Source organism: Neofelis nebulosa, chromosome 8 (assembly GCF_028018385.1).
Source record: "Neofelis nebulosa isolate mNeoNeb1 chromosome 8, mNeoNeb1.pri, whole genome shotgun sequence".
Taxonomy (NCBI): domain Eukaryota; kingdom Metazoa; phylum Chordata; class Mammalia; order Carnivora; family Felidae; genus Neofelis; species Neofelis nebulosa.
Genome location: NC_080789.1, coordinates 111687186 through 111712246, shown reverse-complemented (window position 1 = coordinate 111712246; position 25061 = coordinate 111687186). Strand labels below are relative to the sequence as shown.

At 37.4% G+C, this 25061-nt stretch overlaps 1 protein-coding gene across 22 annotated transcripts in view; it reads right to left on the bottom strand.

Annotated features, from left to right (window-relative positions):
- Positions 1-25061, bottom strand: part of PARD3 (par-3 family cell polarity regulator) — a 668338-nt gene that overhangs the window by 352489 nt on the left and 290788 nt on the right. For all 22 annotated transcript variants that reach the window (XM_058681495.1, XM_058681510.1, XM_058681501.1 and 19 more), the window contains one exon: positions 8637-8815. In XM_058681495.1, the coding sequence (XP_058537478.1) occupies positions 8637-8815 (179 nt within the window). The remainder of the gene's footprint in view (positions 1-8636; positions 8816-25061) is intronic.

Here is a 25061-nt window from a genome sequence, read left to right as displayed (position 1 = left end):
TGTATGCATTGCATAATAGATCTAGAGGAGATAAAAATGAAAAGGTTATTAAGAAATACTTTACAGTTTAAAATATTCAGCTAAATGAACATTGGGGAATATATAAAATCTGTAAATACGTTGGGATGTGGGTGGCATACTTGTCAAAATCATGGGATTTGAAACTGGAAAATCTAGGTTCACATCACAACTTCATCACTGAACAGTTGGTTTAACTATTAGGTGAGCTATTTAAACTCTTAAAGGTTTTGGGGTGCCTGGGTGGCTCAGTCAGTTGAGTGTCTGACTTCGGCTCAGGTCATGATCTCACGGTCTGTGAGTTCGAGCCTCACGTCGGGCTCTGTGCTGACAGCTCGGAGCCTGGAGCCTATTTCGGATTCTGTGTCTCCCTCTCTCTCTGACCCTCCCCTGCTCATGCTCTGTCTCTTTCTGTCTCAAAAATAAATAAATGTTAAAACAAAAAATTAAATAAACTCTTAAAGGTTTTATCTCTTCATCAGTAAAATGGGAACACCAATAATACTTAATGTTAGAGAGGGGGATAATGGGATATAATGTGACCCATCAAGCACAATGTCTGGCAAGAAGCAAGTACTCAAAATACCTTGGCCATCATTATGTGTAATGATCAAAAACCTCAAAAATAGGTATAGGTTAGAGATGGGAGAGATGGAAACCACTTCTACCTGCACACTGTGAAAACCTTTGCCTGAAATGCATTTCTCCAAAGGAAGGCCAGAACGCATGCCCTGAGAACACATGCAAATTAAAGCCAAAGTTGCTGAAGCAGCTAGAAGGCAAGCAGCAGGTGCCCAGTCCTGGGCACTCCAATCTTACGCTTTTCTTGTTAACAACAGGACATGAAGTGACTGCATCCAACTTTGTGACTTGAATGAACTAGGTCTGTAAGCTGAAGTATCAAAAATTAAGAATTGAAACGAAGTTAAAAAGATTGAATAAGGTAGAGGCATTTGGGTGGCTCAGTCAGTTAAATGCCTGACTTTGACTCAGGTCATGATCTCAGGGTTGGTGAGTTCAAGCCCCACATCATGCTCTCTGCTATCTGTTTGGAGCCCACTTTGGATCATCTGTCTCTGTCACCCTTTCTCTGCCCCTCCCCTGCTCGCTCTCTCCTTCTCTCTCTCAAAAATACATTTAAAAAAAATTATTAGAAGGATGAAATAAGGCCAAAAAACTTTTAAGTATATAAAAGTCATGCAAATTTTTGTTCAATATAAAATGCAATTTCCTAGTCCTCTCCCCCAACTCAAGAAAAACAAGAGTAATATACTCATTTCCCTCTCTACTCTATGTAACTTTGAGGGTGTTTAATAAGGATAGGGACATTACTTTGGTTTATATTTCTGGAGTGGTTTGTGAACTCTAAAAATACCACAGTCAGGCTCAAATTTTTTCTCAGTGGCACCTTAGATTTGTATAACTTTGAATACAAATTATAATTTACAAAGCAAGTGAAGACAGATTATATCCCTAAATGTGACACAGAAATAGATGAGACTAGGTTATTAACAACTCCGACTAGGGGAGCTTGGCAGTTAAAGCTGGCCTACTGTAGAAATGATTATAATCATCACTTAATAAAAGCACACAACTGTAGTCAGATGAAGATCTTTTAATTTGCAAAACAGGTGAAATATATAGTTTCAGAGGCCTTTAACAGGAAATACAAATGTTGCAGCAAAATAGTCTGACAACTAAATCTCAGCTGGATCTCCCTTGAAGCTAATGCCCCAGAAAATTAAACACAGCTATACGTCGCTCACAGAGGAAACATGTGGTTTCAAGGAATGATTTTAGCTCATCCTTTGAGGTTTTTAGATGATTATTATAACTAGCTACCATCTATGGTTGGCTCATAAATACCAAAAGATAGATAACGTTTTTCAATAGCCAACAGGTCAAGTGTACTAGCCTGAAAATAAAATAGTATATTCGAATTTACCAATATGATTGGCCTTACCCATTAGAAAGAATAAAGGAGAGGCAGAGATCAAGAAGCCGAATGGTTGAAAAGGGGATGAGAAAGCACACAAATAGGTCAATGTAGACCATGACTCTATAAAGAATGAATGAATGAACGACCGGGAAGCAGCTATGGTAGACTACCATGAAGTAGGAGTCAATGTTAATTGCTAATATACTGTCAGCCTGGCAATTACCAAAGTTTTCAAACTGAATAAAACAAGGAGTAGGCATTTTCTGAAGATTCCTTGTGACTGAATTAGCATTGGTGACTTCACACGATACTGGGAATTTGGTGTCCTGGCTCTATGTATTCAAATGCACTTCACTAAGATTGGGGGTAGGGGGACATTATACCAAGGAACAATAGACAGGTACATTATTGGTACCATAGCTTCTATTTAGAAAAAATATTTCCTATTCTAGTTTGCCAATGACAGGACAGGATCCACTATCTCAATAGGTTCTTGTAATACTTTTATTTAAAACTCAACAAAACTCATTTTAATTGATTTTCATTTGAAAATGATAAATTTGAGCAATCTAAGTGTAAGATTCTATTCTGCCATGATAGAAAAATGAGCCTAAAAAGAAGACATCTCAAAAACCATAAGACTCTTATTTACCCTATCTTAACAGGCAAATAAACACACTTTTCCTTTTCAGCTAGACTCAAGTCCTAAAAAAAAAAAAAAAAAAAAAAAGACTGTGCCCTAAAACCAGCAAAGCAGCTTTAAATAAACACACAAATCTCCTGACATGGACAAAGGCACCCATGGCTATAAGTGTGTTTTGCCTTCTAAAGTTCACAGGTGATTATGATGTGCAGCCAAATGGGAATTATTAAGCTATACACTAAGACAGTAAGTTCCAGAACTCAGGAACAGTACCCCCTTGCTTCTTTGTTTTTATATTCTCCCTCATGCCATAGCTCATCCCATCTAGGACTTCTCACAGTGCTTTATAAAACACAAGTACTTGACATTTTACTAGTCATGAACTAATGAGAAATGAATATCAGTAGCTTTAAAAATACTCATTTCCTTGGTCAAATAAGCCTCCTTCAGGAATCTGTTCTAAGAAAATCATCAGAGATGTTAACATAAATTAATATATAAGGATCTTTTCTGAAGGGTACTTCTAAAGGCTACTTATTAGAGCAAACAAACAAACAAACAAAAAAAACCTGGCAAAGTATAAAAGTCAAGCAATAGGAAAATCACCAAAGAAAATGAATAAACACCAACTACAAGAAAAAAAAAATCAGTATATAAAAGAACATTATGCAAGCTATCTATATTTATGAGACATGGGAAAATGCTCTCAATATAAGAAGAATTAGGGGAAAAGGCAGGAAATTAAACTATACTCGTTGGATGATTCCCCACTGGTAATAAGGACAGCCACCAGCTATATGGAGCTATGCTCCAGAGTTCCAAGTTAATGCACTGAACTGTCAATATTACTCATCTACACAATTCCAAATTACTTACTTGCTTCTTTATATTTTTCATTACTTTATAAATGCAAAGAGAAAGTAGTAGTATTATAAGAAAAACACTGTTTTGGGAATCTTAAAATATACTACAAAAATGTTTATGTAAATATTTTTCTAAAGCTAGAGGAAAGAAGATCCTATAACTCTTCTCATGGAACAGAAAGGGAGGTGACAAAGACATAATTAAGACAGCAACTCTTCCAAGAGTTTGTACATATCAGGAGGATGGGAAACATAACAAACATGCCAAGCAACTAAATCAAACAAATAAACCCAGGGTGTCAGAAGCATTCCAAGATCTCTTTTAAAGAGAACTCTTAAAAATAATACAAATTTAAAAGATACTGATGCTAATATAATGTGTTCTCTTATCACTTTCTTCCCCTTTCCCTAACAGGTAAGAACCTCTCATGGAACTAGCCAAGATATGCTTTTTTATGCTACCTTTGTTTTTATCTACTTATACAAATTTTATTTGGTTGGAGGTGGGGGGAAGGAGCAGATCACTTAGAAAAGCAACAGCTCTCAGTATTTGGGGCAAAGGAATAATTGCTTAAAACCAATACACAATAAAATAATGCATAGACTTTATCCTTGAACTTCATAGTAGGCTGATTCTGATAAGTGCCTCATTACATTGTTCTTGATGGAATGAATCAAATGCTCTCCACATACTAGTTAGACTTTATTTGCAGGGACAATGACTTAATAAGGGGGACCAAAGAGGTGGCAAAGTGATTTAAGTATTCACACTGACTTAAATACTCTTTCCCAAGATGAAATATTAAGCACGTGTAAAATCTCAAATGAAAATACATCTTGTAGCAATATACTTTCCATACTAAGTATGAGTAAAATGTTCTCTAAAAGAGTTGAAAAAGGAAGTCAGCCGCAAAATGTTGGGAAACAGGAATGAGACAATGTTCCCAAGAACTTTTTTAAAAGCCAAGACTCTCTTTTCTTTTATATCTTACTTCCAAATGAAAGTATGAGGAATTTTAAGAGATCTAAAAGCCCATAGAATCTTTGTCCTCTCCAAGCTCTCACCTGGTTGAGGTCTCTACAACACCAAAATCTGTCTTCACTGGCCTCTAAACTTAATAGTGGAATGACTACTTTAACTGGGAAGACTTCACCTCCCATCTTGGTTTTGAATCCATAGGAGTGAGTTCAGCATCATTCTAACATACCAGAATGAAACTGCCTACTTCAGAAATAAGAGATTTCAACTGATTGGTGACATTATTGTAAAATTGTTTCTTTTACTTACCAACTTGGAAGAATAGAAGCCACTTAGCTCTGTAGATGAGTTATACAAGTATATCAACTTATTTCAGCCATTAGAGATCAATGGATCACAAGACTATGAATCGTCAACTCCTTTACTTCCATGCATTTACACAGAAAACCTAACTACCACAAACATTGAAAGATTTATCATATCTTGAAATTGCCCAGCAATAGGTGAGCTCTCATGGCCTCAAGAAAAAGAAATCAAGTTAATACTTATCAGCAAGTATGCTTTCTTCCAAGTATCCTTTCTGAATACTGAAAATACAGAAAGTCATTTTATAACTGAAAAGAAGATAGCATTTAGTCCGATGTACACATACAAGAAAGAAAGAAAGAAAGAAAGAAAGAAAGAAAGAAAGAAAGAAAGAAAGAAAGAAAGAAAGAAAGAAAGAAAGAAAGAAAATCTCTCAGATTATAATTCAAATAGCTCAAAATTGACAGCAAGCTTAGAAAATGGGTGCTTGAAAAGTAAAACGAATGATAATTCAAAGGACAAATTCATTCCACATTATCCTTTATGTGTGTTGAATGTGAATATTATTTCCTCTAAAGATATGTATGTAGGGGCACCCGGTCTGACTCTTGATTTTGGCTCAGGTCATGATCTCCCAGTTCATGAGTTCAAGCCCTGCATCATACCCTGTGCTGACAGCATGGAGCCTGCTTGGGATTCTCTTTCTCCCCTCTCTCTCTGCCCCTTCCCTGCTTGCATATTCTCTCTCTCTCTCTCTCAAAATAAATAAACTTATGTATGTAAATCAAGGTCTTTCCTATGAGAAACTGTGGGCATTGGCTACATTAAATGCTGCCCCATACAGAAAAAAACTTGTTGAAAGGCACCTGGGTGGCTCAGTCAGCTAAGTGTCTCACTCTTGATTTTGGCTCAAGTCATGCTCTCACAGTTCATGAGTTTGAGCCCCGCATCAGGCTCCACGCTGACAGTGCAGAGCCTGCTTGGAATCCTCTTTCACTGCCCTTCCCTTGTTCATGCTCTCTTTCTCTCTCAAAATAAATAAATTTTAAAAAAGAAAACAAAAAGCTTATTGAGTAAATAACCATTTTTAAAACAAAAGTACATTCAAGTTTCTCTCACAACACTTATATTTATAATGTGAAAAAAATGGAAATAGTATAAATATCTAACAGTAAGAGAATTATAAATTATAGTATATTCTAGAGTGAGATATACTGCAGCCATTAAAAATATTTTCCAATAAAATTCACACCAGGGAAAATCACTATGATATGAAAAAAATATATAAATAATACAAATGCAAATATGTAGACATAGTATGACTCCAACTCTGTGGGGGTATATATATGTGTGTGAGGGTATGTGTATGTGCATATGGTGTGTATTCATTAATATCTTCATACTGGTTGTTGCTGAGTTTGTTCTATTGTACTAGAGTTCCAAATGTTTGACAATGATAGATATAGGTTATTTAAAACAAAAAGTCAGTGAGGTGACTAATTGGCAGTGCACATCACAATCCTCTCGCAGCATGCAGCCGAGACCGGAAGGCTAAGGTCCATTTCTTAAACCTCCCCTGCAGATAAGGATCTGGACACAGACAGCATTCTGCACATTTGGAAACAATAGCCTGAAATGTTAATGATGCTTATGAAATAGGATGAATTTTCCTGGGCTGCTGCTGGTGGCAAGCCTGGGTATGGAGATAGATGATGGAGTTTTCTGAGGCATTTCTGGGTTCACTTCCAAGCTTCACAAGTGACAAGAGACAGGGTGAGCACACCCAGAGACAGGGTGCTAGCATCTACAGGCAGATGCAGGGGGCAGGATCCCAGGTTCCTGCCCCGCAGCCTCTGCTTCTTTCCTGGGCAGATGCACCATACTGCATCGTTCAGATGGTCCTCAATGATTTTCTGAGAAAGCACTTCTCAGTATTAAGTCCTCTCATGTTAAAATAGCTACTGTGGGGGGCGCCTGGGTGGCTCAGTTGGTTGAGCATCTGACTTCGGCTCAGGTCATGATCTCACAGCTCATGAGTTCGAGCCCGCGTCGGGCTCTGTGCTGACAGCTCGGAGCCTGGAGCCTGCTTGGGATTCTATGTCTTCTCTCTCTGCCCCTCCCCCACTCATGCTGTCTCTCTCTGTCTCTCAAAAATAAATAAACATTAAAAAAAATAATAAAAAATAAATAAAATAAAATAGCTACTGTGGTTCTGTTTTCCGCAAGTGAAGCTGACTCACATATCTAACATGCTGAAGGAGTTAAGAAGAAAACCCTGTACCTCAATGACTTTTGACCCACTATCTTTTTTTTTTTTTTTTAATGCTTATTTATTTTTGAGAGAGAGACAGAGAATGAGTGGGAGAGGGACAGAGAAAGAGGGGGACACAGAATTTGAAGCAGGATCCAGGCTCTGAGCTGTCAGCACATAGCCTGATGCGGGGCTCAAACTCACAAACCGGGAGATCATGACCTAAACCAAAGTCTGATACTTAACCAACTGAGGCACCCAGGCGCTCCTGACCCACTAGCCTTAAACAATGGGAAAACCTTTTTAATAAGTAATGAATTTTTTTTAATTGCCAACTTGACTTGTTTATATACTTGTAAATAGCCATGTAAATTAAGTCTATTTTGAACACAAATTAAATGTCATGAGGCATTTTCATAAATTGGATTCTGCTTCTTCGGATGGTCTACTTCATGATAAAGCATTCTAAAATTTCAAGCTAATCCCAATGACAAGATACTCCAATTTGATTCCTCATCAAATACATAATAAAATATTTCAGAAGAGTGAGCCTAACAGTTAAACGCCTATTCCAAAACATTAGCAACCACAGTACACTGTGTTTTCCCGATAGATTCTTCTCAGTTAAGGTACTCTAGGTACTCTAAGTATTTTTCCCTCTAAATGAACTACTACAAAGAAGAGTTTGTAAAAATGCAACACCAAGTTAAAAAAATTTAAAACAGGTATTTTCACATAGATGCAAAGGATATATCAAGCAAATCATAAGCTATATGCATAATATGTAACTAGTATAGTTCCACATTTCTCAATATACATGACGCTCAATTGCTGTCTACATTGAAAAAAAATATTCATTCATTCATTCAACAGATATTTACTGACACTCAACAGTTTCAGGAGTGAAAATGACAAACAGTGCTTAAAGCTCATCGAGTAAAAAGTTAGAGGTAAAACAGAATAGGATGTTAAGAATTCTATAGGAATATATGATGAAGAGCATTAAGAAACAAATTGAAAAAAACAGAATAAACTAAAATAAAGTTTATTTTTTAGACTAAATAAATTAGATCACAGACTGAAATAAATTGGGTCAAAGAAGAAAATGTTGTTAAGACCAGACAGTACACTTCCATTCTGTAGGAAGATAAAATTATCAATGGAGTAGTTAGAATAAATGACTGTGGCGTCCACTTTCATCCTTAAAAGTCCATAATGTTATAATTTCTTTAATGCACCTCATGAATCAATACGAATATCTGCTTATACATGTGTAAAATATCTTTGTAAGGACATGCAAAAAGGTAATGGTAAGAGGACTGCCCCTGAAGAAAAACAGGATGACTAGTTTTTCTTCCAAAAAAACAAAGGACAAACACATTGCATGTCAGGAGTTTTCATTTTTAATCATAAATAAATTATCTATTCAAAAAAATGGATACATACATAAATGTATAAGTAGCATGAAATTTCTCAGAAACTGCAAGGGCAACATGAAACAGGAAGTTATCTCGACTTTGACGGAGAAGTTGATAAGTACACACACAAAGGGCCATAGTGAAGATGTGCTAGAAGCAAAGGATCCAGTCAACAGTTGACATTCATCATTGATACTAATACAAAATAGAAATGGTTACCTTCCTGTCACAGGTTTTAGGGCTAGCAGCTGTGTTTTGCTTAAGGAAGCCAGCTGTTGTTGACCAGCGTGTGGGGTTTTTCCGCGAAGGCTCTTCAGAAGAAAAATTATTATCACTAATGGAAGTTGAAAGGCCAATTAAAGCTGGGTCACTGCTTCGTCGGACATGAAGAGGCATATCTATAAATACAAAAAAGCATTATATTTTTTAAAAAGATAACTAATGTCTGAAAACTGCATGTTAGGATAAAGGTAGAGAAATCCAAAAAATTAAAGAATAGAGTAACACTTTTAAGGTGACAGGGGGTCAGCATTCTAAATAGAGACTCCATTAGCTCCTTTAAAGCACTTTTCAGCAAAAGAAAAGGACTACGTACGAGATAACCTGCTCTGGAGTAAGACTGCCCAGGCTCCTAATTGCACTTCACCAAGTTGTGGTTCTGTGCAAGTTGCCTGACTACTGTCTGCCTCTAGTCGCTTCATATGTGAATGGCCATAGAATAGAAACTTTGAGGGTATCTTGAGGTCTAAATGAGATAAAGTGCTTAAAACAGTATTGAATATTTTTAAGTAAAATATCATACATATTCTAAAAGATAAATAACAATGTATCTGTGGAACAAATTTCATCTAATTTTTAATCATATCTGGATTAAAGATACACAACCTAAACTGTTTGGCTTGTCCATTAAAGAATTCTGTTAAGTAAGATAATTATTTTCTTCAAGGAAGTACTATCAGAAAATATAGAACATAAACATATTCCTTATCCTTAAATGGAAGTCTTGAAAGCAATCGCTAATACACAGGTAGTGTCTGCAATATACTCGCATACACAATTACATGAAAGACAGTGTTTTAGCAATTGTATTCACATAAAAGAGAAGTCTGTTTGCAACTGTTATAATACAATCATTAACAAGCTCAGGCTAATGTTTGTATCAGTAGCACTGAGCACATCTTAGCAGATACAATCACTGGTACAGCAGAGAAGGAACAAGTCTGTAACACTGGGAATGAGAATCAAAAACTCCACTCATCAACTGAGCAAAATCGCTCAAAAACATAATAAATATAAGACAAAAAATTCAGCTTAATTATGTGAGAGATCATCTGTTTTCAAAAACTAGAATGCAAGGTAAATATTTATAGAAAGTCTCTAATGAAACAGCTTTAATGGTGGTGTAAACTCAGCATTTACTCTATGAAAACCATTTTGGGAACACGGATCCATTGATCAATGGTGTGGATACATAGATCCTAGACAATACTCAACTAAACACAGACTATTTATACACATTGAAGGTGATATTTAAGCCACTGCCAATCCAATAGTCTCAAAGATGTTAAAGCAAATTAGAAATGATCAGAGAAAACAGAAGCGTATCAATCGTTTAACACTGCTTTTAACATATGCTTCGACATCATGAGGATTTGATAATAATAGAGCCTGAGGAACATCACCAGAAAAAAATATGCCGAACATTTAACATCGTTAATTGTTATCTTAATTTGCTGGGAGTAACACATGAAAATTATTAGAGAAAAATAATTTCTAAGTGTAAGTAAAAGCATGTGACAGCCCTTAACTACTTACCCAAAAATAAAACACACTAAGAACTATATAGTCATTTTCAAAACAGGTTCACAAAAATATACATCTAACAATCTATGTGTTAACACTACAATGTTTTTACTATAAAAAAAACTTCCCTCCCAAATAACAAAATTGTTCCCATCAAATCAAAAATGTAAGCAGAAAAGCAAAATAAGGAGGGGGAAGAAAAAAATAGCTCTGGAAAATAATACTGCTTCTTGGATATGAGTTCTGTTGCATTCCAATTACAGGGGTGTTATTAATTTAGCTGTTAAGGAACTCTGCACACCTCAATTTCTATGTGTGTGTATGCATGCATGTGTGCATTGTGTGTGTAAGTCTAAAGGAAGCACTACTCACAAGAGATGGTCTTTAAAAAACAGTACAGAAGTAACGATCAAAAGTTCTATCCACAATAAAACAATCACATAAAAGTATATTTCAACCCCAAAATAAATTTAAGAACTATATAGTGTCTCTGAATTTGCTTAGACAAAATAAAACAGCTTACTATACTTGCTTTTGAAAATATTTCCCAGAAAAAAAATAAATTGCATATAGGATGCAGATAAAATAAAGAGGACCATCATCTTCTGATGGGACATGATCACTGTGTTAATCTGTTAGTCTGAAACAGGTAAAAATAATTAGCCTTTTACCTCTGGTATCTACAACTCTTGAAATTGTAGATGTGGGGGGAAAGGGAAACTAGAGAGGAGGTAGGTGACAGTGGGGACTGCAGACCCTATGGGCTGTCCCTTCCGGGTAGATGCCAGGGTACTGGACCAGGGCAGCATTTACATAATTGCAGGGTGAGGGACGACCCAGGAGATGCACTATTAAGCAGCCCTTCCTGTCAGTTCTTTGCACATTAAACTTTGTCTTCATTTTAGTGATATCCATAAAAGGAAATAACAGATAGGATAGTATGGGTCTTTCACTTGTACTACCTAGTAACCAAGTACCCTTATGCAATTTCAAGGCTCCATGCTTTCATTTCTGCCCACTGTCACAGTCAGGAAGGTGTCCTAGGCTTGAGTACTGGGCTAATGAGAAAAGAGCAGAACTCAATTTAAAAAGTAAGCAATGTGTACGTAATAAAAAAAATGCCAAGTAGTATCATGATCATCTTGAAATCAAGGTTTTCCTGCAGTTCTATGTGTTGAAAGAACAGAACCATCATAGTGCATGCCAGCAGCATCACTAGGTCCAAACACAAAGACCACATGCACACAGTGGTGGTACACTCATGCTGCCTGTGATTAGACTCAGCAACACACCACTGTCTCTCACACTGATGTGGTAAGTTTGTATTTGCATCAGTTTATAATTTCTTCTTGGTTTTATGGTTGCGTGAAAATTATGGGCATTTTTATACAGTTTATACACACACACACACACACACACACACACACACACACACACACTTTACTTAAGTAACCTTATATTAGAACCACTGACTTAACTTGCAATGATGTGAATTTTTTTTTTAATAAGTTTCTACATTAGTCACAATGGAGATACATGTGACTCACTTTACAGATGAGTAAGCTGAGGCTCAGCAAGACGACATGAGGAGCTCAGGAACTATTTCCTGGCCAGACCTTCAGGCGCCCTGGTCAGTGCTGAATCACCGTCCAAATCACGAAATTAGTTCTATTAATCAGCAATTCACTGGAAAACAAATTCCATTTCCAGCTACTTAGAGATACATGTTAGTCTCAATTTAGTAAAAGGGAAAAGTTTTGTTGTTTTCTAAGTAGAATTATATACATTGAGAAGTCATACACTGATTTTAACTAATACCATCATTTGATTTCAGAAAGTTAAAGAAATACTACGTTAGTTATACATAGAGATTGAAACAGCAGCCATCCCAATTTCAGACATGTTAAAGAAAGAAAAGCTTACTGGTTAAGTAGAAGTAGTACAATGGTAAGATGTTTTTAAATTTTTTTTAGGTGGTTATTTCTGAGAGAGACAGAGAGACCAAGCTAGGGAGGGGCAGACAGAGACAGAGACACAGAATCTGAAGCAGGCTCTGAGCTGTCAGCACAGAGCCCGACACGTGGCTTGAACTCACGAACCGTGAGATCATGACCTGAGGCGAAGTCAGATGCTTAACCAACTGAGCCACCCAGGCACCCCCAATGTGTAAGATGTTTAAGTATGCCCCAAAGGAGACCAGCCTAGACCAATGCTCTCCAAATTTTGATCTCAGGACACTTTGACTTGAAAAATTACTGAGGACCCCAAAGAGCTTTTGTTTGTGTGGGTTATAGCTAGGGACGTTTACCATATTAGAAGTGGAAATGAAAACAATTTAAATATTTATTCCTTAGTTCATTTTTAACTTAATAGTAAACCCATTATATGTTAACATTAACAACAGAATTTTAGAAAATTCTATTTTACAAAACAGAGCATATTTAGTGGGAGAGTAGCATTGTTTTACATTTTGCTTGAGAGATGACATCTGGATTCTCATCCCTGCTTCTGATTTCAATGTGCTGCAACATGTCAAGTATATGAAGAAAAAAAGAATTCCACAAATATTTAGCTGGAATACTATTTTAATAACCTTTCCAGAACTATAGATACTCTTCTTTGATACCACACCAAAACTTGACAAATGACATTTCTCAAAGGTTAGCTGCAATATGGAATGTAAACTTCTTATTCTTTGCACAGTAAAATCTACTTGTCTTATACTTTGAATGGATCTTTTACTGATGAGAAAATTCTGTAACATTAGCTATTTGGAATGTATTATTGGCTTATACCACTCTTAGAAATGTTGATATATTTCTGCATATCAGAAAATCACGTATGTGAATATTACTACCAATTCATGAGAAAAGTCATTAAGTGTTGGGAAGCTATCATATTCATGGCAGAATATATGTTTTCCAATATCTAATTTTCAGTAGAAGGCTTACATGTTTTCTTTGGCAATAAATACTGTTCGTTATTTGCCATGTAATGCAGGCTCACTTCATTCATTTTCTAGAAACTCTGCCAGATACCAAAGTCTAAGAACCAGTTTTCCATCTTTTTTTTAAAAAACAAAACAAAACAAAACAAAAAAGCAAAAGAAAAAAAAGACAGACAAGTGGTGTTTCGTTAAAAAATGGTTACCTCAGCTTATAAATGCAAACCATCACATACAAGTTTTTCTCAACATAACCAGTAATCTTCAATGCATAGAAGTACTTTATGCCTACGTACCACTTTAACAACATATTAAATTGTGTACTCAAAAGTCATTATTTAATCAGAATAATCATTTTTGCTGCTTCATTAAGGGCAGCAGATGGAAATCGCTTTGTTTCTTAAAGTGTGAGCATATTGGGTGGAGAATACATTTGGTGCCACCACCCTGCATTTTACCCATCAGTGCCTGAGCACCATGGTGCAGACTATCAACCCAGTGAAAAACACAAAATATATTTTGGTAATACTATGAAAAATAGTCTTGCCCTAACAACCTCGTAGAAATGATCTTAGTGGCTCCCAAGGATGCACAGACCTCACATTAAGGACCGCTGGCCTAGACTGGTGGCCATTGGGCATATCGGTCCCTTGTCCAGGCCTCAGTCTCCTAACCTTTACAACCAGAGCTTGCACTAATGGGATAAGAAATTTTTTAATGACAAAAAAAGATGTCATTCCAAATATGTTAATATACTACACTAGTGATCACCTACCAAATCTCATCCTAATAGAACTTATAACAATTTATAAAAAATGAACTAGAAAAAATATAAAACTTTTCCAAAGCAGTATCTATAGCCATTATCAAGTGTCTCTAAATGGGTTAAAGTATTACAAGCAACAGAGGAGAATGAAAATACATGAATTGTAGGTAATGGGATAGAAGTAGCCACAAATGGCATGTGGTCTTTTGGCAAGTTGAACCTGATTACAAAGGAGATCACTAGAGGGGCGCCTGGGTGGCTCAGGTCACAATATCATGGTCGTGAGATCGAGCCCCGCGTTGAGCTCTGCGCTGAGCGTAGAGCCTGGTTGGGATTCTCTCTCTGCCCCTCTCCTACTCGTGTGCACATGTGCATGCTTTCTCTCTCTCTCAAAATAAACGTAAAAAAAAAAATAAATAAATTAAAAAAATAAAGATCACTATAAACATTTGGCCTTATCAACAAAATGACACAAAACACAACTACCTGGTTCATCTGACAGGCTTCCCATCTTTCATGGTTCTGATAAAACATATTATACAAAGAATGCAATTTTGTCATGGTCTCAGAGGAACAGAATATGAATACAGCCTTTTCCTCTATGGTTTGCCCATGGCCTATCTCAGCAATTTCTGTTCTTTACAGTAATTAGAAATAATAGAAGCTTCTTGTTTAAGGTAATTTGGTCATTATTATTACAATTCCTCATCCTCAATTTTAGGAAAATCAATGCATTTAAAAACATGATAATAAACTTTCTCTTCCCATAATCTTCTGATTTATTTAATATATAGATTTTCTAAGTATATCCTCTGAAATATTAAAAAGAAAATTCAAAGATGAGGATCTTCAATAATTAAGCTGCTGGAGGGAGCACACAGGGACTGGTGCGATGTCACTGGGTCCAGGACGATCGTGGAGGCTGTTTGATGTGTGCATTCCTTTGAAGAGTGGCTAAAACAGCAATCAACCCTCATCACAAGATTTCAAATTCTCTGTGCCACTAATGTACTGTAAATATTGATTTGCCTTTCTACGTAAGGTGCCTTTTAAATAAGTGGAAACTGGCAAATCTAATAATGAGTTAGAGCAAATACTAAAAGGGCAGACATATACATTTTTAACTGTTAACTATAAAGCCCCTACTTCTAACCAACTTTCTCTTCCTTCTCTTCTTTCATTCTCCCAGTGATTTCTAAATTCTTTAACCACTCAAAGCAGTGAATAAACCTTTTCCAAGAAGACAGGAATAAGCCGTTGAGGTAGTTAATCAAATCTAAAAATAATATGCAGTTACATATGTTCTATTAGAATTTATGATGCAAACAGCATAATTACTCTTCATGTGAAATGCAGACCATCTCCCCAGTCTTCAGGGCAATTACACATTTTCTAAAAACACATCTCACAGTGAGAAGTACCACATTATTAACACATGCCATGGGGATAAAAAAGCCATCATCAATATTGCAAAATTGACCTTCCAATATATGCTGCCCTTTTTATAAAGGTGCTTCTCATGTTTCAGCAACTGAGGAAAAATCCTTGAAGAAATGTGTGGAGTTCAAGGCACAAAATAAGCTCTAAAAAACAGTGAATAACTCAGAAGGATATAAAATGAGTCTTATCAGCCTGTTATTAAATATATATATATATATATATATATATATATATATATATATATATATATATATATAAAGAATAAATAAAGAATATTCTAGTTGGAAGGTGCCCTAGAAATAAACTGAAACATCACATTCACAGATGAGTTCACTGAGGCCCAGAGAGGTAGTTTAAGGGCTGGGTCAAAGGCTACCCTGCTCCTCAGTGACCCAGCTGTACCTAGAATACTTGTTAATTGACTCCCTGCTCTGTGCAATCTGGGCAGGACCACACTGCTCTCCTGGGAGAACTGAGGCATATCAAATCCACAATATGCTTCTACTTCACTAGAGAGAACAGGTGATTTTGGGGAAAGGTTCAGTTTAAAACACATTTCTCATAGATAACGGGATATTTGCAATGGTTCCACTGAATCATAGGACACATAAAAGAAGGGAAAAGAAAGTCAATGTCATATAAACATTCTCAAAGAAAAACCAAGAATGTTTCTGAAGCATGTTAAATTTGTAATTTTGGAATTCTCATTCAGAAACTGAGGATATAAACACCCTGACCAAAACTCTCCAAATACTCACATGAGTACAAGTGGGGAGATGTGAATAAGACAGGTGGGTTGTATTAATATTAATATTGGTATGATATAATACTACAGTTTTTCAAAATCTTGCCATTGAGGGAAACACCAAAAGAATCTCTCTGTATTACTTCTTACAACTGCATGGGATTCTGCAATTACCCCAATTTAAAAAATAATCATAAAATAAAAAAGCCTTCCCAAGAGTTAAGCAGAAAATCCCAGGTGAGATGTCTCAATGTCAAGGCCCACATTAATCAGGACTTAAGGAATCTTTCCAACACTATTTCCCATAATACTCTTCTCAGGACCCACTACTCAGCTGCCATACACATCACATGTACCCTGTCGACCCTCCACACTGATGTCTCCTCCAACACACTCCACAGTGCAATAACTCCATGCCTCACCGGCTCCAATAACTTACACTGGCCAGCAACTGCCCTCCATCCACCCACATGGCCCACTGTACAGCGTCCTAACTCCTCAAATCCATCAGATCCAGTGTTAGTATCCCAGCAGCAAACAGTTGGCTGATTCACAAAGGGGTGATTGAGAAAAATCTAAGGAAGAACTGTTTACAAATATATGGCAGAATTAAGGAAAAACAGCAAGAGATGAAGTATCCATTACACTTTTACCACACCAAGGCAGGGGAGATGTGGCTTTCACTGCAAGGGTGGACACAGCTCCCAGCAAACCACAGCCAGGCAGGGAAGGAGTGAGGCCCATCCATCCTTCCTACGCTCCATCAGTGCCCGGCTGGTGCATCTGCCCCTGCCCCCCCACCAACCCAAGCACGAACGGGAAAGCACAGAGTCTGACTGCTACTAGAGAGGCTGGTCCTTACCGCATGAGGCAAAGTGGACCTACGGAACACAAAGACAATGTAGCTCGGGATTCTACTAGTTCCTATGCCCCTTTCTCCCACCGCAGTTTGTTTCCACTCCTCTTGTGTCAGCCAGCCATTAACTCAGAGGACAAGTATTCACCCCATTCATGGTAACTGCCCACTCTCCCACCCTCCCTGCCCCCCAACGCACACGTGAGCGCATGCGCACACACACACACACACATACACACACACAAAGTAGAAACTAAACATGTTTTAAAGTTGGTTAACATACATCAGTCAGGAATAAAAAATTTCCCAATTGTTAAAGATGCAATTCAGGGGTTCCTTACTTGTCTCTGAGGGTGGAAAAGAGTGGTGATGGTATGTGAGAAAAACAGGCTTCAGAGGTTTAAAAAAAAAAAACAAAAACACAAAATCTTTCACTTTTATCTTTCTGTATCCTGGAGGAGAGAGAAGGGCCTGGCTGAAGGGTGTTATGTAAATAACCAGCTGCTTACAAAAATATGCACTGGCTACTGATCCTGTATATAAAAACTCAGTGTCCCCAAATCCTTTGCTAAGACAGTGACATCTCAGGGAAAATAGTTCTGCCAGAATCCTGAGCACCTGCCAAGAGCCCATCAGGGAGTGTTCAGGCCAGCCCAAAGAGCAGAGAAAGCAAAACTCCACAAAGGTGGTCTTTTCCCTTTTATCTAATTTTGGTGTCCCTTTTTTGTTTTGCTATGGCAGGTAAATGTCTGGCTTACTTCAATCAACAAACATGTGTGAACATTTGTTAGACACTACTATTCTAGAGATTTTAAAAACTAATGACTATAGAGCCAAGGGTTTTTTGAAAGTCATTTATTGTGGAAAAATCATTCCAAGTGAATCCTACTCTCTGAACATTCAAAAGGGAACAAACAGTCTAACAGACCACCCCCTGCCCAGTGATAAAAACCCACTAGTAAGAGGAAGAAAGTAAAGGGAAGAAGAGTGATACATACAACAAGGTGCCCTGATGAAAATAACCACAGGTGGGGAGCAAACTGTTTGAACAACTGGCACCTTTCTTTGGGAGAAATTTTTGGCTTGTTTTTGTACTTTCAGAAAAATACCTCAATGAGCAATGAGGGGACTAGAGTTGAGACCATCAGAATGAACTAAAAAGAAACAATGAGAGAAAGAAAAAGAAAGACAGAGAGCAAGGGCATGGACCCAGGAGCACGCAAGCAGGCAAGAGCTAGCTAAGCTATGTTCCTTCAAACATGAACAAAATATCTAGAGATGATAAAGAACACAGGTGGGAGGTTACTACGTTATGGTTATAGATAATGTTCTCCCTCACACGATGTGGCCAGTGGTACATGTGTCATCTATTTCCATACATCCAATGGCCCCAACTACAGAGTAAGATCCATGAAGGATCTTGATAAGATAAGGCTGCTTCATCGCTCCCTTTTTCTTTAACCCACTGTTATTTAGCTTCCTCCCCACCCGTCCACTAAAATAGCTTTTGACATAGAACACCATAAACCTTGTCTTTGTTAATAGAGATTTTTGTGCACCGCCTCTCCAGGGGGGCTCCTGGTGAGCAGCAGGGACCTGGTCTCTGCCCTTTAGAGTCTGCAGTGCCGTGGGGAAGGCAAATTATCTGGCCCTTTAGAGTGGGATGGTGGGTGCTTCAGGAGAAGAATAGAACACTACCAAAACACCTCAGAAGGGCACCTTTTTGAAGAACATCAGGAGAGAAGGGACAGCTACATTTTCCTTACTGTCCTTTTAAACTCTCTTTGTGCCTCCTCTCTTGGAAAGCCTCTGACCGATTCTTCACGACTGAGGCACTCCTCTTATGGGCTGCCTGTTCCTGTCATTGCATTTGCCACGCTGTCATCGTAAGTTTTAGGGTCTGCATCCCCACTAGCACACAGCTCCTAGAGAACAACATTGCACTTTCACCGTCACAATCCCTTAACACACATTTGCTGACTCAACAAAGAAATGAATGACTAAGACATCAAAACTGAAGTTTTGGGTTTGTCTAGTTTTGGAGTGGTTTGGGAGCGGTGATGGGGGTGTTTGGCAAGTGGGATAAAGAGGAAAAAAGAAGACACACAGTCAAAGCCTGCAGAGGCGAAGGCCAGACACCTAAATTGTAGAGAATTAAAAGGACTGCAAAAAATGCAGCACAGCTGAAATACAGAGTTAAAGATGTGACATGGGAAAGATAAAGCAAGGGAGGTACCCCTAAAGGCACCAGCATAGGGACCTGTAAGTCAGAGACTCTTCAACTTTAACGTGCATACAACAAAACAGGGGATGTTGTGAAGACGATCTGTAGGTCTTAGCTCATGGAAGACTTCAAATTCTGCATTTCTGATGTCCCAGTGACATCCATGCTGCTGGTTTGACTGCACACTTTAAGAATCTAAGGAGCAGGGCTATGCTATGCAAAACATTTCTTTAGCTGTGCTAAGAAAATCTGGACTTCATAAACCATGGGTTCACATAATTTATCAGTTTGATTTATTCTTTCCCTCCAGTCTTGCTGGTGCCTCTCCAGTTTGTCCTCTAGAAAACACCCATCACACCTTTCCTAAGCACAAACCAAATGTCTTGACTTGGAATTACTGGTCTGGTGGGGTCACAGTACCATTGGAGTCAGTCCTGGCATTTACCCCTGATCTGAGCAACACCTCTCAAGCCTCACACGCAGATCCAGCTGCAAGGCGGTGACTAACGAGAAGGCCACAGACTTCTCCAGGGCCTCCTCTACACCCACTCCACCCCTCTGCACCCTCCAAGGTCAGCCTTGAAGGCACCTCCTTCTCTAAAATCCAAAAAATCCTACAGCGTAAGTGATGTCAGGCTTTATGTTAATTTCATTGATAACTAGTACTTTCTTACCTGTCTTCCTCATTAATTTTAGAGATTCCACCCATATTTCCCAGTTCAGCAAAAGGCGCTTAGGAAACCTTTGTTTAAGTGTTATTGTATCTCTATCCTTTTTACTTGGATTGTCTTAAGTATTATAGGGGCAATCTTTTTAGCAAAGAAGAAACAAATACTGGATGGCCAGAGAAGACCAAATTAAAAAAAAAAAATGAATTTTTGCTCAAAAAGTCCAAAGAATTGCTCTTTCACATTATGGTTAAAAACTCTGTAGCTAGAATCCCAACAAGATTTTACTTTTCTTTTTTTTTTTTTTTTTTTTTTACTATTAACTTTGCACTATTATCCTTCATGAGCATTTATTCCCATATAAGAATATGCAAGTACAAGCAAATCTAAATTAGTTCTTCACATATAATTTTATATGTATAACTATATCAAATCCCTCACAGCCCTTTCATTTTACCAATCCAGCTCAACAATCATGTAATTAAATTTTGAAATTATCAACTACATCTGACAAGTAATTCATCTTTCAAAAATGGATGTTGATTATTGATTGCATTGAAGATCATCTCTAAATGCCCTTCTCCTTGGACATTTGTCTTCTGTTATTTTATTAAGGACTCAAGTACCTCAAAAGCTGTCAAGTTAACTTTTGATAAGCATTATTCTCCCTTTCCTTTATTATTATAACCTTTATCCCGTAATACTATATAAAAGTGTCATATTTTCCCCCCACAAGGAACTGGAGATTCAATAATTTCATTAGCCTATTTTGGGTTATGGAAGGATCTACTTTCAAAGTCCCCTTACTTTACTACATTTTTATACTTATTTCACTAGCACATCGACCATCACCAACTACTTCACAAAGGCAATCCTTGAGTCTCTAAACTTTATTTTGGTCATAGATAGGCTTTTAATCTTGAACTTGAATCTTGATGGTATTAAAAACTGTATACGTATAGACCAAAAGTCATTCATTCAAGACAACTATCTCTTGAGCACCCACTAAGTGCTAGACATGTAGTTTCCTTTGTTTCTGGCACCAAATAACTCCTCAAGGATTTGACATTTAGTGGTAACAGAAGAGTAATGGTTAAACAAGTACAGATGACATCACAAGGTGATCAGCATTATGAAGACAAATGAAACTGAGCAAAGGATCAGGAGCTGCTGGAAGGTGAAGAAATGCTATTTGATACTGGGGAGTATGACAGAAGCACTTCAAAAGCATTCAAATAGCTCATTATCCACTTTTCTGTCTTGACTGTTCCAGTTTCAAATTAATTCCTTACCACAGAGCCTTGTACATACTGGCTATTAATAAAGCCATTTGGTACCAACTGGTTGCTCCAAGGCGGCAATAAGACTTCATGGTTCTGGAACATATGGCTACATGTCTGTTTCTATTACCTTCAAAGTGCAGAGATCTTTCATAGCTAATCTAATCCATTCATTCTTGTCCTTAAGGGAAGACTAATATAAAAATAAATACATCCTGATCATTTATAATAAACCAATTAAGTTCATAACCACTAACATATATTAAGCATTTACTAGGGTTCATGCATGTGCTAAAAAACTTAACATATTAATTGATCATGCCTCAGAACAAGGCTACAAAATGAGTTATATTATTATTCCCATTTTTTTGGTATGGAAATTGGTGTTGCAGGGGTTAAGACATCCTGGCTAAAGTTAACCTATCAATAATTGGTAGAAACAAAATCCAAGCCTTCTCAATAGTTGGGCCACAGAGAACACACTCCTCTCCAATAAGCGTAAAATCCTAGAACACCAAAAACTTAAAGACAAGGGCTCTGACTTACCTCCAGTTTTCTCACCAGTATCTACCTTCGTGGTCATCTCACCTTGGGCCAGCAGTAAATGTGTATGAACTGAACTCACTCACACTGAACCTCAGAGCTGAGAGGAGAGTCACTGGCAAGTAGTAGCCAATGACTCATCAAATGCTGGGGTCTTGGCAATCGTTCTCCACAGGTGAAAATAAAGGTCATAAATGAATTTAAGAATGAGACAAGTTCCCTTTCACTAAGACTTTCATTTAAGAACTCTTTCCTATCTATACCCCTCCTATATTTGACTACAACAAAAGGTCAGAAAACGGGTCAGTACTAAAAGATCTCCCCATGGGGCACCTGGGTGGCTCAGTCAGTTAAGCATCCGACTTTGGCTCAGGTCATAACCTCACGGTTCATGGGTTCGAGCCCTGTGTCAGGCTCTGTGCTGACAGCTCAGAGCCTGGAACCTGGTTCAGATTCTGTGTCTCCTTCTCTCTCTGTCCCTCTGCTGCTCACATTCTGTCTCTCTCTCTCTCAAAAAAAAATAAAATAAAATAAAAAAATTAAAAATTAAAAAATAAAAATAAAAGATCTCCCCTTCTTCACCTCACATTATGCATATGCTCTTTGAGTTATATCAATGGTTCTAAATCTGCACTGGTCATTAAAAGAATCTGGGAATGATGCTAGTTTCCAGATCACCCCCCCCCCCCCCCCCACCGCCCGCAATACTGAAAATTAGATCAAGGATAAGGCCCAGGGACTTTTACAAGCTCTCTAGGCAATTGTGACACACAGCCAAGATTGGGAACCATTGCTCTAGCTAGACTAGAAAAGCACTGCATATCAATCCTAAGACAGCTTGTTAAAAATATAGAGTTTTGGGGGCGCCTGGGTGGCTCAGTCGGTTGAGCGACCGACTTCGGCTCAGGTCACGATCTCACGGTCCGTGAGTTCAAGCCCCGCGTCGGGCTCTGGGCTGATGGCTCAGAGCCTGGAGCCTGCTTCCGATTCTGTGTCTCCCTCTCTCTCTGACCCTCCCCCGTTCATGCTCTGTCTCTGTCTCAAAAATAAATAAACGTTAAAAAAAAAAATTAAAAAAAAATAATTAAAAAAAATATATATAGAGTTTTGATTCAGCAGATCCAGGGTGTGGCCCAAGATTCCGCATTCCATCAAGTTCCCAGATGATGCTTTGGAGTAGCAAAGCCCCTATCTGTGACATCCAATACAGGGGCCATGAACCACACTGGTTAAATTCAGTCCCTCAGTTATTGCTGTCTCATTTCAAGGATTCAGCCACTACATGGGGTTAGTGGCTACCACAGTGTAAAAACACAAATATCTCTGAATTTTTTCAAGTATTAAACAATTCTCTAGGACACCGAATTTAGCTACATAAAAATACAATTAATCACTAATTTTACACCCTCCATTTTATTAATTTTTAATCACTAAAAAAGAATAAGATCTGAGGCAATTCTACTGCTTCTTTTTAATTTTAACTTCTTTTTAACTCAATGTTATATACAGAGAATAATTTTTCAACTTATCAGACACAGAGCAAATAATATATATTTTCTAAGATCTCATTGGATTTTTAATGTAATATTTTCATGTTTATGTTTGCACATTTCAGGAATCATGATATATGTCCATGACTCCCCAAAGAAGTAAATAAATATTTACATGAGAATTTTTTATTGAAATGCTATATTTGGAACTATCTCACTGTGACAATTCAAATCCTACTGCAAATGCATACACAAAACAGAAAATTCCAATAATAATCAAGGGGAAAAATCCTCTACTTACTATTTTAAGAAAACCAAACAATTGCTTGGCTGCTTTTTAATTGAGGATATAAAGCACTTTAATATAGATAAAAGACTTCTAATAGTTATTCCACTTTTACAAATATACAGCCAAGAACTTTACCCATAACTCTGACAGCGTTGACAACCAAGCAAACAAAATTTGACCCAATAGTAGTTTCCTAGGCAACAAACACAGATACAAGCCAGTGGGGGAAAAATGAAAACAAGAAACAGCACTGCAGCATTTCCAGTAGGCTTGAAAAATACATTTTAATTGTCAAAATGTCACAAAGACAACAATATTGAAAATCATTTCATTGAAAGTGATTCAAAGCAGAATGCCATTTTCATTACAGCAAACGAGGTGTGGAAAACTAGAAAAATTAGATTCCTTCCTTTGCTCTGAATTAAGTAGGGATGGTAATCAATCTTGTTTGATTTTACAAAATTTATCTGCATTAGTACAGATTCTAATGTGTGTCCTTAGTTTTCTCTGGAAATGTGACCATACACTGAACATACAAGAGTCCCCACAGGATTGGCGGGGACAGGGGGACAGCAGGGTAAAGTGTATCCCTGGGCCACTACTATTAGGAAGCTCATCCAGGCATAGGTTTTTATTCAAACAGTAAACCATACATTTCAAAACACAGGTTAAAACAGCACTGGGCTCCCCATCTTCTCCCTTGGCTTTAGTTTCCTCATCTGTAACAAGAAGGACATGGATTCTATCCTAAAAACCTGCTTGACCCTAACAGCTTTTGATTTTTAGAAATAAAAAAGAGAAAGGCTATACTGTCTAGAAACATTGCTTGTAAAATGAATGCTCTTTCCTGGGCCATTTTAAAGCTTTTTCTTTAGGGGACCTACAGTCTGACAGTTAAACTTTAGAAAACAATATTGGAGAAGTCCTAATCCATGGCTATTACAATGTGTAAGTTTTACATCATCTTTTGCAACCATGATGACATAGCCTGGCTCTCTATGTCAGGAACACTTACTTGGCTTAACAGAAATGTGTTGGTTGAACTTAATCTGCACCTTGATACAGTGTGTTACCACAATCTTGTGAAATAGTCTATATTTTCTCCAAAATTGTCTTTTCAAATGCTTAGTCAATTTAGAAACTTAGGTCGGATTTATCAAGTAATTCAGACAAAACTACCAATTTAGTAGCTTCAGTAGCAAACATCACTGAAATGTTTTTCTGATAATTTACCTCTCAATGATTGGTAAATAAAAGGAATAAACAGCAAAATGGGCTTCCAAGAAAGAATACATTCATCACTTTTTTCTCTATCTTCTCTATCAAACAAAGCAAGATTAATATAAGTTATTTCCCAGAGGCAGTCATCTGCCATTGAACTCCAGCAGATCCATGTTAATGTTTTCATGAATCAGGGGCTCTACTGAAGTGGCCTTAGGTATCTGGATATACTTGCATGGTCCCTCTTTTTCTTATACACTTGTTCTCATATAAAAGCTATTACAATGCAAGCACGCAAGTTATAACAGAATACCTTGATAATTCAAAAGTAAAATGAATTCCAAGAAAGAGCAAGCAGCACCTAGGTTGGTAAGT